The 17930-nt window shown below is 48.0% G+C and overlaps 1 protein-coding gene across 1 annotated transcript; it reads left to right on the forward strand.

Moving 5' to 3' along the window:
* The first annotated feature begins 3576 nt into the window (after positions 1-3576).
* On the forward strand, positions 3577-17746 carry Accs (1-aminocyclopropane-1-carboxylate synthase homolog (inactive)). The gene is made up of 14 exons (XM_035446939.1): positions 3577-3867; positions 6098-6157; positions 7859-7929; positions 8968-9037; positions 9343-9409; positions 11401-11498; positions 11976-12053; positions 13291-13391; positions 14223-14312; positions 15153-15198; positions 15287-15428; positions 17090-17232; positions 17338-17491; positions 17595-17746. Exons 1-14 carry the CDS (start codon positions 3577-3579, stop codon positions 17690-17692), a joined length of 1509 nt encoding a protein of 502 aa, XP_035302830.1. The 3' UTR covers positions 17693-17746.
* Positions 17747-17930: the final 184 nt, after the last annotated feature.

Genomic DNA, 17930 nt, shown 5'->3' on the forward strand with positions numbered 1-17930 from the left:
CTGGATTAGGCTGCTGTAGTTTCCCATTGACTTTAATCAGGACACCCTAAGGGACTGTTTTAGGATTTCCATTGCTGTGAAGAGACACCATGATCATGGCAACTTAAAAGAAAACATTTAATTGGGGCTGGCTTACATTTAGGGGTTTAGTCCCATTATCTTCATGGTGGCGTGCAGGTAGACATGGTGCTGGGAAAGGAGCTGAGAGTTCCACATCTTGATTCACTGGCAGCAGAAGCAACTATGTGTCACAGTGAGTGTAGCTTGAGCATAGGAGATCTCAAAGCCTGCCCCATACAGTAACATACTTCCTCCAACAAGGCCACACACACTCCAACAAAGCCACACCTCCTAATAGTGCCTCTCCCTCTGGGGGTCATTTTCTTTCAAACCATTACAAGGATCTCCTGCATTTCAGATAATAATCTTTCTTCCCTTCATTGTGAAGAAGCAATTCAATTCCCCATGGTAATCTGGATCAATCACCCAGCCCAACACTTACTTCTTTCTTAGCCTGTTGGCTTAAGGGCATCAGAAGCTCCAAGTGGCCAGGAGGAAGTCTGAGATTTCAGTTCCATGTTGGTTGTGTCTCCAAGCAGGTTGTGTCTTCCCCATCTGAAACTACAACTTCTAGGCCAACAGAACTCAGGGTTTTGGAAACAGGAAGATACAATTTTCCTAGTGGAAATTAGTCACTAAGGACGATAGTAAGTGGAACCATTCCCCTTTCCACTCCTTGATTCCTGTGAATCCTGGCTATGGGAGAAACCTTATACCATATATTGGATGATGATTACTTCTGTCTTAGTTACTGTTCTATTGCTGTGCTGAAATATCATAACCAAGGCAACTTACAAAATGAAGCATTTAATTGGGGGCTTGCTCACAGCTTCAGAGAGTTAGTCTACTACCATTATGGTGGGGAGTGTGAAGGCAGGCAGGCAGGCAGGCAGGCAGGCAGGCAGGCAGGCAGGGTGCTGGAGCAGTAGCTTAGAGCTTACATCCTGATCCCCAGGCAGCAGGCAGAGAAAAAGACTGGGCCTGGTGGCATGGGCTTTTGAAACCTCAAAAACCAGTGTCCTAATCCTTAAAAGTAGTCTACCAACTAGGGAACAGATATTCAAGTATATGAGCCTCTGGTGGTTACCATCATTCAAACCACACGCCTTCAGTGACAGATTGAAACTATCTTGTCTTGTCACCTGATCAGTCACTGGTTCTCAGTGTCTCCTGTGTGAATCTAGCTGCTGTTGGACTACCTAGGCTCGACTGTGTTCCTGATCTAATTTAAGAAGCTTATAGATGACTATATTATATTTGTATAAATACATTATCAATTTAAGCCTCACATCTGTGCTAGACAAGAGGTTGTTTCTTTGCATAAATAAGAGGTGAAGTCACTGGATTTGTTATTTACACAAATGAAAGCTAGTCATTTTTTACTTCTTGTTGTCTGCTTGCTTGTACTGGGTATTGAACTTTTCCCTTTGTTGCCTGGCACCTCTAAAAATCTATTTTATATAAACTGGAATTCAAAGAGCCTGCTCCACCTTTGAGGGGCTTTTCATTCCCGTGTGTCCCCACCATGTGTGCCATGTGAATATACATGTCCATAACTTTCTATTTTTCTCTTGTAAATCTTTTTTCCCTCCAACTAAGAATTTTCAGGAGTTGAGGGAAGCCTGTGCAAATAAATGGATGGTGGGGAGATCACGTGCACAGGTGACACTCAGGAGGTACAGTGTTTTAAGAGGATGCTTACTTTAACCGAGGAAGAAACTTCCATGATCACATACATGTCTCTGACCAAGGATTTCCAAAATGCTAGAGATCTGAGCTCAGGCCAGGGAGAGAAAGATGGAGAGGGCATGGTTTTGTCTTGGCCAAGATCTTCACTCCTCTGTCCCAAGCCTCAAAGTTCAGACTCTTGTTTCTAGAGGGCACCTAAGTGTTGAAGCCCAGAGCTTCCAAGCCTGCATTCTGGGGGGAGGGCGCAGGCTCCTTCCCCTACATCCTCTTCTGGTCACCAGGGGGCAGGCTGCCCCAGTGTCCCGGAAGTCAGGCCCAGAGGATATCGCGCGCGAAACCCGAAGCCCAAAGTAGGTGCTATCCCTTCTCTTTGTGCACCAAAGGGGCCAGCTAGGCTGCCCTGTGCTGTTGACTGCTACGCCTTTTGGGTCTGGAAGTCCTAAGAGCAGTCACACAGGCTCCGAGAGCCAGGAAAACGAGGGCGGGCCCTGCAGACCACACTCTGCCTTGGTTGGTGGCTAGATCGCTAGGCAGGAAGAGCCCCACTCCCACCCCGCACTGCCTTGGTTCCTGCTGGGTTCTGGCTGCGCCCACCCAAGCCCGAGCATTTAACAGTGCCCTTCCTCTGACCTGGGCTGTCGTGTTGAGGAGGCCCCCTAGATTTACAAAGCAAATTTGAACTGCGGGCCGGGCCGTCGTGCCCCCTCTCCCCCCGCGCGCCAGTCTACCATCAGCCGTCCTTTCTACCAAGTAAGACTTGTACCTTAAGCCAGGGAAGTCAGAGAGCGTTTGTGATAGAGTGACTCATATTTCAGACATTTGGCCACCAGCCAGGATTTGGTATGAGTGCTTTATCACCTTCGGATCCTCACTGTTGCCTTTGAGGTGGGTTTTGGTTCCATCAGAGCACAAGTGAGGCACGAATGAGGGCTGCTTAGGAAGCTCTTATGTTGTTGGCAGCTAGGAGACCCTTGCCTCCTTTGTGAGTGGAGTTGGGAGTGCATTTGTGACTCCTACTATCCCCTCCCACTAGTTCCCATCTCCATCAGCTCCAGATCACCTGTTACACAAGAGCACCACAGCAATGATCTGCTTGGGGAAAAGCCTGGTGTTTTGAAATTGAGGTGAGCAAGGGTGGGGGAGAGATCATTGAGTGACCCCCCGAAGCTGCAGAATGAAAGCCAGATGTAGAAATGGAGCAAGCTAAAGCTACAGTAGATTGAAGTTATTTAAATGTAGCATGCAGAGTGTGGTACCCATAGATCCTCAGTAGATTTGTTTGTTGAAGTGTTTCACTCAATAGGGACAAAGGGGATGAACACACAAACTTGCAAAAAGAGGGAGATATCTGTGTGGTAGTCCCAGCTACTCAGGAGGGATACCTTGAGCCCAAGAGTTCAATGCAACTTCAGGGGACAGAGGAGGAGGGGACACTTGCCCTGTTTGTAAAGTGTCCAGTCATTAAAATGTAGTCATAAAGACTACATTTTATCCCCAGAACCCACATAAAAATAGTCAGTTGTGCATCCTCATAATTCCAGAGCTGGGGAGGTGGAGACAGGCAGGTTTCTGGGCCTTACTGGCTACCCAGTCTAACCCAATCTGCAAACACCAGAGTTTAGGGAGAGACCCTGTCTCAAAAAATATGGTGGATAGTTCCTAGAACAACACCAAAGGTTGTTCTTGGGCCTACACATAGACAGACAGACAGACAGACAGACAGACAGACAGACAGACACACACACACACACACACACACACACACACACACACACACACACAAGAGCAGAAGCCCTTCAGCGGGCCTGTGCATTTGTGTTTTGGCAGATGTTCCCTCTTCCTCAGAGGGAATCCACAGCACCGACTGCACCTTCAGGCTCAACCTCTTCTCGGGACATGGACAGTGGCTATGGTGATGATCTGCAAGGAGAATGCCTCAGAAAGCCAGACTGGAAGCAGTCCAAACTCTATGGAGTGGGTGACCCCATGGCCATGTTCTCCTCTGATAGCTCCTGCCTGTCCTCTAGAGGAAGAGTCATCAAATGGTTCTGGGACTCAGCTGAGGAGGGCTACAGAACCTACCACATGGATGAGTTTGATGAGGACAAGAACCCCAGTGTGAGTGAAGACCCCTCCCCACTGGGACCCAAGAGCAAACTAACTGCAGAGCAGCCAGCACCCAGCTTGCTCTTGTCAGGTTGGAGTTATGAACCTTTGGCTCCAAGAGGGCTGGTAATGTCTGCTCTGTAGGTTGTTCATTTCTGAGATGGGCTGGTAATGTCTTCTGTGTAGACAGATCATCTCTGAGATGGGCTTTTATGTCTTCTCTGTAGACAGGTCATCTCTGAGATGGGCTGGTAATGTCTGCTCTGTAGAAATGAGACGAGAAGTGTGAAATTAGTGTTTGTCATATAGGAAACTTGATAAATACAGCTGCTGTTATTATTCATATCATCTGCCACAATAACCATAATCTATTACACATAATAATTTAGCAAAGAACTACACAATAACACTTATTAATAGTTTTGATCTGCTGAGCATCCACCAGGTATCAGCGACTGTTCTAGAGGTACTGGTGTCATACTTTAAATCTTGCCCTATGTATTTATATTTTAGTTGAGATGGACAGGTCAAAAATACATATAACATTTACTGTTAGGCACTGCAGAGAAAATGAAGATAGGGTGAGGTGGACAGAGGATGATGGTCTGCTAGGAAATGTTGCTGTTTGATATAGGATGTCATAGAATGCTATTTTAATCAGGAGACACTAGAACAGAGGCTTGAAAAAAAAAAGTGAGAGGGATTGTGTTAATTACCCATTGCTGTAACAAATCACCCCAAATCTCAGCAGTTTACCTAGCAAATATTTCCCGGTTGCTGGAGCTCAGGACTCCTGGTGGGTGTCTTCAGACCAGGGCTTTCTGTCACAGTACCCTGAAGCTGGTACTGTGATCTCATCTGAAAGCTTGCGGGGTGATGGGACTTGGACAGGTGAGAGGCTCCATCTCCTGGTGGGCACCTGTTCCTCTCCACATGGACTTTTTCCCAGAACTGCCTCAGATATGGCAGCTGCCTCCCTCTAGAGCAGATGACTCCAGGAAGAATGAGAGATCATGAGAACCTAATATGGAAGCCACACACTTTTATGACCCAACCTTAGAAGTGACATCCCATCAGTTTTGCATGTTCTTTTTATCAGGAGCAGTTGGCAGATTCAGTCTCTACCCAGGGTGCCATGGTAGAGGCTACCAGGAGCCATGCAGCTCAGAGGATAGCTGGTACAAAGGCTCCAGGCTGCAACTATGCTGGATCAGATCAAGGGTCAGCAAAGGAACCAGTGGGCTGTGGTAAAGCCAGACTGGTGGGTGATGGGGTCAGAAAGGCTATGGGTATTGTAGGGCCTCATGGGACATGGTGACAGTTCTTTCTGTAGACAGGGGTGGGTAGGAAGTGTTCAGGAGAGGAGCAGTGTGCATGAAGCAATTTCAGTTTTTTTTTTTAAAGACATCTTGGACTTCCATATGAAGACCCAATGACAGGTGAGGGAGTGGACAAGAGAGGAGATGGGAGCTATGGCAGTGATCTGGTCAGGAGCTATGGTGACTTACACTAGGGTCTCAGCAGTGGGGCATGATAAGTGGCTGGCTGAATGGGTTGGCTGTGTCTGGAGGAAACAGAACATTGCCTTTTATTTGTCTTACTCTCCGCTCATTCAAGTTTAGTTGTTTTGTCTTTCCTGCTTCCTTCACTCCCCACATAAGGTAGGGCTCAGGAGTTGTGTCTCCTATTAGGATTAACACCTTATGGGGTGGCAATTGGACATTGTGTCCTGTTAGCTGGGCCTCCTAGGGAATAATTTACACTGACAAGGGGGGTGTCCACTGACCACCCCACCCTTGTATTTGGTCCTAGCAGAGTATAATTTATAGTATGCAGGTTTTTTTTTTCATTCTATAAATGTTTCTGGAGAGACACAGTGGTGTCTGGGGCATGAATTTGCCTTCAGGGATCTAGCTATCATCAGAGAGAGCTCTACCCTGATCCTTGTGCCATGGAGCAGAAATTGAGTGGTTTTCTAAGGGCAGGGGAGTGGTGGAAAGAGACGAGTGGGACTCCAAGACTCAAAGAGTCCTTCCCAGTGGGGCTTGGGGGAAGGTTTCTTGCTGGAGGTGGTATTTAGACAGTGTTGGAAATGGCAGATGGGATTTTGGAGCCCAATGAGAAAAGACAAAGAGGGTGGTGGGAGGGTAGACTGGTGCCCACTTTGTTGTCTGTGGGTTCCCCAGGCTGTTTGTTGGCATTCCTTTGTCATGTTCACCCTGCCTCTACACTTTGTCTTCAGGGCATCATTAACTTGGGCACCAGTGAGAACAAACTCTGCTTTGACCTTCTGTCTAGGCGGGTGAGTAGTGGGACTGCAATCACCAGGGGCTTCTTGAATCCTTTGCCACAGTAGCTTGCAGCATGCCTCAGGAGCCCTGATGTAAGAGCTGGGAGACATGGATTCCAGGTCTGCCTTGGGAACAACTCTGCTTCCCCTCCCCTCCCCTTTCTCTCCCTATTCCCTTTCTCTCCCCTCTCCTTTCTCTCCCCTTCCCTTTCTCTCCCTATTCCCTTTCTCTCCCCTTCCCTTTCTGTCCCCTCCCTTTTCTCTCCCTCCCCTTTCTCTCCTCTCCCCTTTCTCTCTCCTCTTTTCCTTTTCCTCATCTTCCCTACCCTGTCTGCCAACAGAACTATATCCATCTCTAGTCCTTAATTTTTTTTTTCTTCACTGGGGATTGAACCTAGCACTTACACAGTCTAGGTAAGCTAAACCATACCCTCTACCATTTTACCTTTTTATTCTAAGTCAAGGTCTAAGTTGCTCAGGCTGATCTAGAACTTACTCTGCCAGACAGGCCTTGGATTTGCAATCCTCCTACCTTAGTGTCAGGTGTAGCTGGGATTACAGGCCTGTACCACCAGGCCTGGCTTCTATGGCTGTTTCTAATCCATCTTTAAAATATTTTAAAATTTCATCAGATTTCCTTTTAAAATGTATTTTATGTGTATGGGTGTTTTGCTTGCTTATATGTGTATGCACCAGGTACATGCCTGGTATGAGGCCAGAAGAGGGAGTCTGATACCCTGGAACTGTAGTTACAGATGGTTGTGAGCTGGGAATTGAACCCAGCACCCAAGAAGCTGAGGCAGGAGGAGTGCTGTGAGTCTGGGGCCATCTTGGGCTTCAGAGTAAGTGCCAAGAGAACCAGGGCTACATGGCAAGAGCATGTTTCAATTCTCCAAAAGTAAAAATAGCTAAAATTGGTTTCAGTAATATCTTATTTACCTAATATATCTAAAATATAACAATATCATCTGGTAGTAAATATATAATTATTGGTATCTATTAATACTTATTTTTATGAGGGCTTTATAGTTCAGACTAGCAAGCAACCTAGTAAGTGCTAAGTAGCCACAAATACCAGTGGCTTTGATGTTGAACCTGCTCTTAGGGGCAACAGGAGGGAGATAAATGGCTGGGACCAGGCATAGAGAAGTAGATTCCAACTTTTCTGGTCCCCCTGCCCAAGGACACTGGTAATGGCTCTCTTTGACCTTATAGCATGGTGCTCTAGTGTCACTAATCAAGTACCTGCCTGTCTAAGGGATGGTCTAAAATTTTCTGCCATATACAAAGGGTGAGGTTAAGTAGAACCTGCAGGAGACGGTATCCTGAGTTCTCTCTCTGAAGTTGGAGCCAAGGCCAAGTTTACATCACCCAGCTCTGGAGCCTCCTCTGATCTCCGGGAAAATGGAGTGGTGTGCCCCGCCCCCAACCAGTGCTTCTGCACCCTCCCCTCTGATTTTGTTGTATAGAGAACTAGAGTCGAAAATTCTGGATATGGGTTTAGCCCTGCCACTTGCTAGCTAGGTGGCCTTGCCTTCACTTTGTGAGCCTTGGTTTGCTTATCTGTGAAATGGGCCCCGGAGTGCTGTCCTGTATTCCTGTCACTTTCCCCAAGGAGCACAAGAAACCAAAGGTTCTAGAGGCCCTCAGGCTGTGCAGATGTGGGTGACAGTGCTGGCCCTCAGCCTTGCTCTGTTTCCTTTGTGTCCCCAGCTGACACAGAGTGACATGCTTCACATGGAGCCATCTCTGCTGCAGTACCCTGACTGGAGGGGACATCTGTTGTAAGTAGTTGCCACAGGTTGGTGGGTCTAAGTATGAGGCAACACTGACCCCAGGAAGGTACCGTAGTGCCTGGACACATTCCTGGTTGGTGTAATTGGGAGAAAGGACTGCTGGCCAGGGATGTGCTGTTAAACCTACAAAGCACAGGGAAGTTTCTCAACAAAGAATTGTTCGTCCACGGTATCAGTAGAGGCAGAGTGAGTAAGCTGACTGTGGACTGGACATAGTTGTGGAGACTGGTGACCAGGGGCTGTCCTGCCAGCCCCAGATACATCCCTAGGTTTCCCAGCTTGGTTCCTATGACCCTAAGTCTGAGGTGAGTGAGGAGACTGTCCTTGATTTTCTAGTAGCTTTAGAGATGACAGATGATGTCTAGGGAACTGGCTGAGACTCACTCTCAATAGTAAGATGGGTCAAGGATTGACTTAAAGCACCTTAAGACTGCTGTGTACTGATTATTTGCTGGGGGTCAGGCTCTGTTCTCAGGATCAGTGGCCCAGCAGGACCTGACCCAAGATGTATTCCAAAGCTCATATTCTTAGAAAAGAGTCATCAGGATCGTGAGCCCTGGGGCAGGCTGCTGGGCTTGCGCATGAACTCTGCCTCTTACCAACAAGTGATTTAATCCCCTCAAACCTCAGTTTCTTTGTAAAATGGGAATGATAGCCACCACGGAATATTCTCCAAATAACATTTGTGTAATGTTGAAACTCAATAAGAGCCACGGTAACAGTTTCTATTAAGATAATGTTTATTATCAGCTATCATCAGCTAGATCTATGTAGCATTAGTTTTCATCTGTCTTCTGATTGAGGGGGCTGGGGCTGGGTGTCCTAGAACCACACAGAGTGAATGCTTTGTGGCTGGATGGGGGAGGGTATGCTGGAATGGAGACAAATGCCTACCACCTTCACTTCCTGGGACGGGAGGATGGAACAGTGGCAGCTAGCCACCTGTGGGCTCCCAGAGGGACTCTGGGGTAGACTGGTCTGAGAACCCTCTGACAAGTGTTGCACATTGTTGGTCTGTCTTTCTAGCCTCCGGGAAGAAGTAGCAAGGTTCCTGTCTTTCTACTGTAAGAGCCCAGCACCCCTCAAACCAGAGAACGTGAGTTACCCCTTCCTTAGGGGTGAGGATTAGAGGGCGCTTGGGGTCTGCCTTTTACTTAGTTTTATATCCAAGAGGCCATTGTGCTGTGGCCTCTTGACCTCTGAGAGAGACCCCTAGAGTAACCATTTTGTTTCTTGTTCACTTTATCAAGAGCAGGGTCCCCAGAAATAATCTTGGCTGGGAACCAAGAGAGACCTTCGTCAGGATGGATCCCCAGGGCAGTGGGGAGAGTCTTGGCCCTTCTCCTGGTCCTTGTTTTTCTCTGTCCCCGACAGGGTCGCCTTATCTCTTGTCACCCCCAGGTGGTTGTTCTGAATGGCTGTGCCTCTCTCTTTTCCGCTCTGGCCACAGTGCTGTGTGAGGCAGGAGGTAAGTGAACTTCGTGCCCCCCATGTCCCCATGCCCCCCAGCTTTGTACCAAGGCTGTGCTGGGCTAGGATCCCAGTCTCCTGGCATCAGGAGTCCTTCAGCTGTAGGAGAATATAGGAGGATTACAGCACCTTAAGTGAGTGGCTTGACCAGACATCTGGGACTGCAGTTCTCAGGGAGATTCATGTGGGGTCAGGGTCCTGCTTTCTCTCTCTGAGTTCCTCAGCTTGCCTTTCATGTTTACCAGGTCATTGTCAAAGCCTTCTCTGACTCTGTGTCTTATAGAAAGAAGAGAAAGACAGTTCCAACAAATCAGTGTCTCTCCTGTCAGGCAGGGCATCGGGGGTGCTCTTTCCCAAAAGGGTCCCAGTGGGATCCTTTCACTGAATAGGAATTACTTGTGAACCTAAAGGAGTCCTTGGCAAAAGCGCTTAAGGGAGCCAAGCTGGTTCACACTATGGCTGGGGAAGGCCTGACTTGGACATATTTCTGGTCTTCTTTCAAACAAACAAACAAAATAACCAAGCAAACCAAACTAAACAAAAACCATACTCTTAGCAAGGAAGGGAATTGAATAACTACTGAATAGACAGGCACCCTGTTCTAAGAGACAGTGTGTTAAGAGCTGGTTCTGGCTAGGGGTCAGTTGTTGTAAGGAAAAGAGGCCTGCTCATGAGAGCCTAACAAATAAGTTAACACTGGTCACATGCAGTCACCATATACTGCATTCCAGGCTATGCCATGTGTCTTTACACAACACCTCATTTTAGAGGTAAGAAGACTGAGGGCCAAAGGTTAAGTAGCTTTTCAAAGTCACTTGAACAGAAACAGTCACCAGGACTTGAACCCTAAAGGATGATTTGCTGTGAGAATATGATAAACAATTTCTTATCCATTCTCGAACAATCAAACACAGGGACTCTATTAGCGCCAGTACCCTGGTCTATAAAGTTCACTGACAATAGTGCTTACTTCAGAGCATGATGCTGAGCCGGGTTAGCATAGGCTAAGAGGTGGGCAAGTGTTAGCAGAGGCTCTAACACACAGTGAATGGACAGGGACTTTCAGCTTCCAATGATGTGAAAACCATACAAACGCAATAGAACTCTATATCAGTTTCTCTCTCTTTGTTTTAAATAAATCTTTATTTATTTATATTAATTTTATTGTTTTACGTGTATGGGTGTTTTTACCTGGAAGTATCTTTGTGTGAGCCTGGTGCCTGTGGTGTCTAGATCCTCTGGAACTGGAGTTGCAGCCACTTGTGAGCCATCATGTGGGTGCTGGGAATTGAACCCAGGTTCTCTGGAAGAGTAGCCAGTGCCTTCAGCCACTGAGATATCTCTCTACCCCCAGCACCATCTATTTTAAAGACAGGATCTCATATAGCCCAGGGTGGCCTTGATTGAACTCACATTGTAACTGAGGATGACCTTGAACTTCTCATCTCCTGGCCTCATCTCCTGAGTGCTGGATTATGGATGTGGTGCTGAGGATGGGATCCAGGGCTTCATGTAGGCAAGGCAACCCTCTGTCTACTGGGCTACATTCCTAGTCTTAGGAGTTTTGAATTGTGATGGTTCTCTGGCTGTTGCTGTGTGATGTGTTTTGTTTGTTTGTTTGTTTGTTTTTGCAATACTGGGCAGTGGCAGTGAGCTCCCCAACCCTCCTGCAAGTGACCATGAGATCTTGAGTCAATGCCAATACTCTGCCCTGTTCCAGGTTCAGGAGATTAGGTCTATCAAATGCATTTTAAAAATATTTTCAACTTATAGTGGATTTATCTGGATATGACCCCATTTTAAGTGAGCATCTATATTAGAAAGTCTGACTTTAGGGGATCCAAGCTTTAAGGTTTTGGGAGTTGAGAGGAACAACAATTTGCTGCAGATATTTCCTAGGGGTGATGGAGGCTTAGAAGGGCAGTGGGGCTCATGATGGGTATCCGAGGTATCTAAGTCAGAGGGCAATGGGCTGCCTTCTTCCTCTAGAGGCTTTCTTGATCCCCACCCCTTACTATGGAGCCATTACCCAGCACGTCTATCTCTATGGCAATGTCCGACTGGCCTATGTCTACTTGGACAGCAAGGTAAGAGTGCCTGCATTCCAGTTCTTGCATCTGGGTATTCCTGTAGGCAAGGGCTTACTGGGTCTGAGTTTGTGGGTGGACCTGAAGGAAGCCTGTGCTAAGGGCTTTGGGGCTGCTGGGAAATGGAAGAGGAGCCTTCTGTTGACACATGGTTGGCTCCGCCTGGATACTCTGGAAGCTCCAGGCTCCAGGCTCCAAGATTCCTGGCTCCATAGAGAAGCCAAGAACTAGCCCTAGAAATGAGAGGGTGGGAAGGGAGAAGCTCAGGCCTTGGAAGTCCTGAGAAGCCAATCAGAGAAGCCAGAAATCTGAATGATAAGGGATGTCGCTGATGTAAAGGGTGGGTCTGAAGTGGCCCCTCCCATTTTCCAGAGGATGTACCCAGGAGATGATAGGGGAGGAGAGACCCAAGATTCAAGTTTGGGGTGGGGGTGGGGCACTGAATTTGGCTCCTGTCGTTGGTGGATCTTTCTCCAGGTAACTGGACTGAACACACATCCCTTCCAGCTCACAGTGGAGAAACTGGAGATGGCCCTGGAAGGAGTGAATTCTGAGGTTTGGGGATTCAGTCAAATCCAGGGCTGGGAGTGGGTGGGTCCCAGCAGGGACTAGACCGTTCATCTCTTGGCAGTTGGGCTTGTAACATTGATAAGGACATATGGAGAGAGGCTATAGAACTATCTTTGCAGGGGGCAGTCAGGCAGAATCCTGTGTCTATGGAGGGTCTTCCCATTAGAAAATGACCCTGAAACCACAGTGTACAGAGAACCAGGGAGCTTCAGAAGAAAGGGCAATAAAGGTGGCTGGATATGATCAAAGTACACACACACACACACACACACACACACACACACACACACACACACACACACACACACACACACACGCATGAAAATGTCAAGAGTGAAGCCCATTATTGCTGTCGATGAATGTATGTGTCTTAGTTACTATTCTAATGCTGTGAAGAAACACCCATGACACGGTAACTCATAAACGAAAGCATTTAATTGGGAGTTTGCTTACAGTTTTAGGGAGTTGGTTCCTGATCATCATGGCAGGAAGCAGACAGGCAGGGCACTGTAGCAGTAGCTGAGAGCTTTACATCCTGATCTGTAGGCAGCAGGCAGAGAGACAATGGGTTTTTGAAGCCTCACATCTTACCCCAAGTGATACACCTCCTCCAACAAGGCCACACCTCCCTCATCCTTCCCAAACAGTTCCACTACATACCAAGCATTCAAACCTATGAGCCTATGGGAGCCATTCTAGTTCAAACCACCACCATATGCTAATTATAAAGAACACTGCCCTCCCATCCCAATCCCCTTGTTTCTGCTTCAGGGTCAAATGTGGATCATGGGAATCTATAGTAAGTCTCTCTAGCAATTTGAAGGGTGATCCTGCTCCTTTTGAGGGGCCTCCTAATAAAGGCAGAGACCCAAGTTCCTGTGCTTGCTTTCCACCCATTTTCAGCATCTGAGTGCTTCACTGAAGTGTTTACCTTTGTCATTCAAGCTCTCAAGTGCTCACTGTAGGAACTGTGAAAGTCCCGAACTCCCACGTAGAATTCTTCTGACACAAGCAGCCTCTGTGCCAGCAGCTGAGCACATTTTCCTGTTTCCTGCCTGCTTCCTTTCCATAGTTGGCACAACACAGCAGACATAACTACTCATTTGCTCCTTGTTGGGTCGTGAGAGTCCCTGTCATGCCAGCCAGCTATCAGCCTCATCCAGTGGGTTTGTAAGGCTCTGGAGTCACGGGGACACTGTAACACCCCCATGGATGGTTTCAGGGTGTCAAGGTCAAAGGCCTCATCCTCATCAACCCCCAGAATCCTCTGGGTGACATCTACTCCCCTGAAGAGCTACAGGAGTTCCTGGGATTTGCCATGAGGTGAGCTATGCCTACCCACGAAGTGGGCAGACAAGTGAGTCTTGGACAGGTCTTTATACCTTCTTAGCCCACTGCTTTGGTGCCTCCCTGTCTTCTTAAAACACCAGCTATAACACTCTAGGGCCAGGACAATACCGAACACTTTATTATTTAATTGCATGTTTACCTGTGTTCATGTGCATGTGTGAATGTGGAGGGCAGAGGTCACTCCTTAGATGCCTTCTAGTAGTTTCTGAGAAAGGGTTTCACTGGTCAAGTATGCTAGGCTGTCTGGCTAGTGACCCCCCTTTCCCCTCAGCCCCTGGGATCCACTTGTCTTTACTTCTCCAGCACTGGCATTGTAAGTACATGCCACCGGGCCTGCCTTTTTTAGCAGGTTCTGGGCATCAAACTTGGGTCTTGTTTGCAAGGCAGCACTTTACTGCCTGGACCATCTTCCCAGCTGAGCACTTTGTGTGCTGTGTCTATGGTACTCATTATGGAAGCCCCATGGAAATGGACACTATTATCATCCCTGCTTGACAGAGCCTCAGAGTGGTCCAGTCAGGAGTGGGGACAGACATGAATCTGAGTACATTTGTCTGCAGCCCACCATGGAGGACCCCAAGGGTGCCTTCTCCCCCCAACCCCCTCAGAGCTTCAAATGCTCTAGAGTCCTCTGCTTTAGGTCTACAGCTTCCTGTTTGTAAGAATATAGACCAAAGCAGAGTATTCCCGTGACAAGTTTGGTAGCCCTGGGCTAGCCTATGGTCCTCTGGGTTTCTGACGTACTGTTACTTACCACGGGTGACATGATTTGACTCTCTCTTTCCTACCACCTGCCCACTGCAGGCATCAGCTGCATGTGATCATGGATGAAGTTTACATGCTGTCTGTGTTCGAAGAGTCTCTTGGGTACCAAAGTGTCCTGAGCCTGGAAAGGTGAGGCTCCCAGTGTAGCTGATTCTACCAGCCCCTGGACTGTCCCACAGCTTCCCAAACTCTTTCTGGGTCAGCCTACAGGGCATGGTCTGCCCCATGGAAGTTCCATTAATATCTATTTGATCTCACTGGTTCTCAGGCCAGGAAGGATTTGGGGGTCTTCAGATTATTCTATGGTATTCCCAAGAGCTCCAAGGAGGGGCCTTGGCATTATTTGAAGAAGCATTGGGTCTATGGGAACTGAACTCTGGCTGTTTCCTTCATCCTCAGGGTAGCTCCAGTTTCATCCATCCGTCAGTCCTTCTATCTGTCTATCCATCCTTCTACCCATCCATTCATCTATCCCCTGACCCACTTCATCCCTCCATCCCCCCATTCGTTCACCTATTCATCTATTTATCCATCTATCCATCCATCCATCCATCCATCCATCCAATTTCTACCTAGGAAAAGGTCTCAGCAGCTAAAGACATGGCTGTCAATTTTCATGATAGTGGATAGAAGTGCTAAAATGGAGGTGACTGAGGAGCTACAAGAGGGTCTGTTTGGGCCTGGCTTCCTGGGGTTGATTAGAAAAGCCTTTTGAAGAAGTAGTGCTAGAGATATTTTCTAGCTCAAAGGTCAGGTCTCATGGTTTCTCACCAGTGAGAACCAGTGAGCTTGGCTGTGTTCTGATATAATGAATAGTTACTTACAGTAGTAGGCAGCAGGCTGTTTGCTGATGGGAATCAGTGGTTCAGACACAAGACCCCGTTTCATCTATCCATCTATGTATCCATTTGCATTTCTGTGATCTCCTGGCTTTGTGTTGCTTATGTCTCCATGTGCTCCTCTCTGTAGGCTACCTGACCCCCAGAGGACACACGTGATGTGGGCCACCAGCAAGGTGAGTTCCTGGCTAGCCTGGGTGGGAGGGAGTGGAATCAATTTCTTCTATGAGGGTTGGCCATGGCCTGTCATGTGTCTTCCTATAGGACTTCGGGATGTCTGGGCTCCGCTTTGGCATACTGTACACAGAAAACCAGCATGTGGCTACTGCCGTGGCCTCCCTCTGTCGCTATCATGGCCTCAGTGGCCTGGTCCAATACCAGATGGCACAGCTGCTCCGGGACCATGGTGACTGTCTGAGTCCAGGGACTTGAAAGGGGAGTGGGGTTGTAATGTGCATGGGACTTGGGACTCACAGGTGCCTCTCCTGTGGAGGAAATTAGGTGACATCTGACTGTGTTGTCTCTGGGTTCAGACTGCTCAGTCACTTGTTTGCCACATATGTAGCACATTTCTTTGGCTCCTGGTCTGTAGAGCAGGGCTGATAATGGTGCTAGTCTTGTAGGCCAAATATGACCTGTAATTTGGTTAGAACGATACATGGCAAGTAGGCTCTTCGCTAAAGTGAGCTCACTGGCCAGATGCAGTGCTATGCATCTGTACTTCTAGCTACTTGGGAAGCTGAAGCAGAAGGATCCTTTCAGGTCAGGAGTTCCAGGCTGGCCTGGGCAACATAGCAAGATTCCACCTTCAAAAACGAACTTTTAGTAACTTTGAACACAGAGATCAGAAGTTACTGAGGACATGTTGATATGATGGAGAGCTCTCTGCCTCTAGAAATCTGATCTGTTCCTGTCTCCAGCCATGAGTTCTGATGGCAAAGCTCTCCTGTAACTGGTTGTTGGTCGAGCCTTTCAGATGCTCTTTTGGTCCATCTCTTTTCCCTCCCTATGGTCCTAGGAAGAATTCCTGTACAGTCCCCATTTGTTTTACAGGTGAGGAAAAGGAGGACCAGATACCAAACACCCAATCTAATAACCTAAAAGTTTTACAAACAGTGACAAAACTGAGTGTTGATAAGGGAGGTGGGACAGCCATGGCACTTGCTCTTACATCGATAGTGAGGATGGAAGATGGTTAGGGCACAGTGAAAAACAATTCAGCACTTTCCTCTAAACACACCTATCAAATGACCCAGCAGCCACAGGTCCAAATGTGGAACCATCACGCATGAATGCTGATGGCTTGTGTTTTCATAATCACCTACAACTGCAGACAGTACCCCTCTACAGACAAGGTGACACACCGATGTGTCCCATCCACACCATGGAACACTGATGGAGTAAAATCCATGGCCACGTGGATTTCTCCCAAAGACACTGTGCTGTTAAGAGAAGCAAGGGTCAAGAGATTACATGCCCCATTAGACTAGTTTTGGTGAATTTGGAAATGAACAAAACTGTCATGATATATAACATGTCAGTCATGGGGAAGGGGGTGGTATAAGTCTAAATAGCATGAGTAGTCTTTGGGGTTACTCTGAGTCATGATTGGGGTGGTCCTTTCATAAGTGTGTGAATTGTCATAATCCATAGAGCTGTGCACCCCTCACAAGAGGTCAATAAATCTATGAAGACCAGAGAGATGAAGTTGCTGAAGTCTGCCTTTTCCCAGCTTGCCAGATGCCCCACTGGGATCAGGACCTTGGTCTATGTGGTTCTAAGTATCACTTTATAACTGCAGACACCTTTGGCTTGGTTTCCATCCCAAGGGACTTTGTACCCTGGGCTCTGAATGTGGTCCAGGACCTGGCATTCAGGTCTCTCAGAGCTGTGTACCTGGATCAAAGGCACTTTGTACTGAGCACTGAACACCCAGCCCCTCTGAACCTATGACTGTAAGCCAGTTAGAAGAAGGACTCCCGTGGTGTCAACTGACATGCCCTTTTGTGTTTTAGCATTTAGCAACGGTCCATGAGAGTTTTATATTCCTGCTTCTCTTCCATTTAGACTGGATCAGCCAGGTGTACCTGCCAGAAAACCATGCCCGGCTCAAGGCTGCTCATACCTATGTCTCAGATGAGCTCAGAGCCCTGGGGATCCCCTTCGTGAGTCGAGGGGCAGGCTTCTTCATCTGGGTTGACCTGAGAAAGGTAAACAGGGTGGAGGTGTGGGTGCAGGGGAATTTCAGGTCCCCATCTGGCAGCTGAAGGCACTGGAGGGTTCTCCTGCATTCTGAGCTACTTCCGTCTTCCCAGTACCTTCGCCAAGGCACGTTTGAGGAGGAGGTGTTGCTCTGGCGCCGATTTTTGGACAACAAGGTGCTGCTGTCCTTCGGTAAGGCCTTCGAGTGCAAAGAACCCGGCTGGTTCCGGATCGTCTTTTCAGACAAGAAGAACCGGCTCTGCCTGGGTGAGCAGCCTCCTCCCCCAGCCTCCCAACAGCTTCATCAGGGCACCCCTGCTTCTGACCCCAGCAGCTCCAGTGCTGACCACTTCTTACTTCTTCTTCTCAGGGATGCAAAGGGTGCGGCAGGTGCTTGAAGGGCAATCTCAAGTGGTAGAAGATGCCTCTCCTTGTCACACTCAGGATCCAAGTACCCAGCCCATATGAGCAGGCCTCACATGCAGCCACTGTCCACATGGCCTGGACATGTAGGGCCACAGAAGACAGTGTGGATGTGCCATTTGTTGGTAGGATTTTGTCACTTGGCTTTGGCCTTGGAGAACTGTTTCCTGCCCTCCCTGCTGGCAGTGGGAGGGTGTTTAAACTGATGTTATTCTGGGCTGTTGCTGTCCTCTGTTCAGTGGGACTAGGACTAGCCAAATGCCTGTGTTGTGAATAGTGTATA

This window comes from Cricetulus griseus, chromosome 6, assembly GCF_003668045.3.
Source record: "Cricetulus griseus strain 17A/GY chromosome 6, alternate assembly CriGri-PICRH-1.0, whole genome shotgun sequence".
Classification (NCBI taxonomy): Eukaryota; Metazoa; Chordata; class Mammalia; order Rodentia; family Cricetidae; genus Cricetulus; species Cricetulus griseus.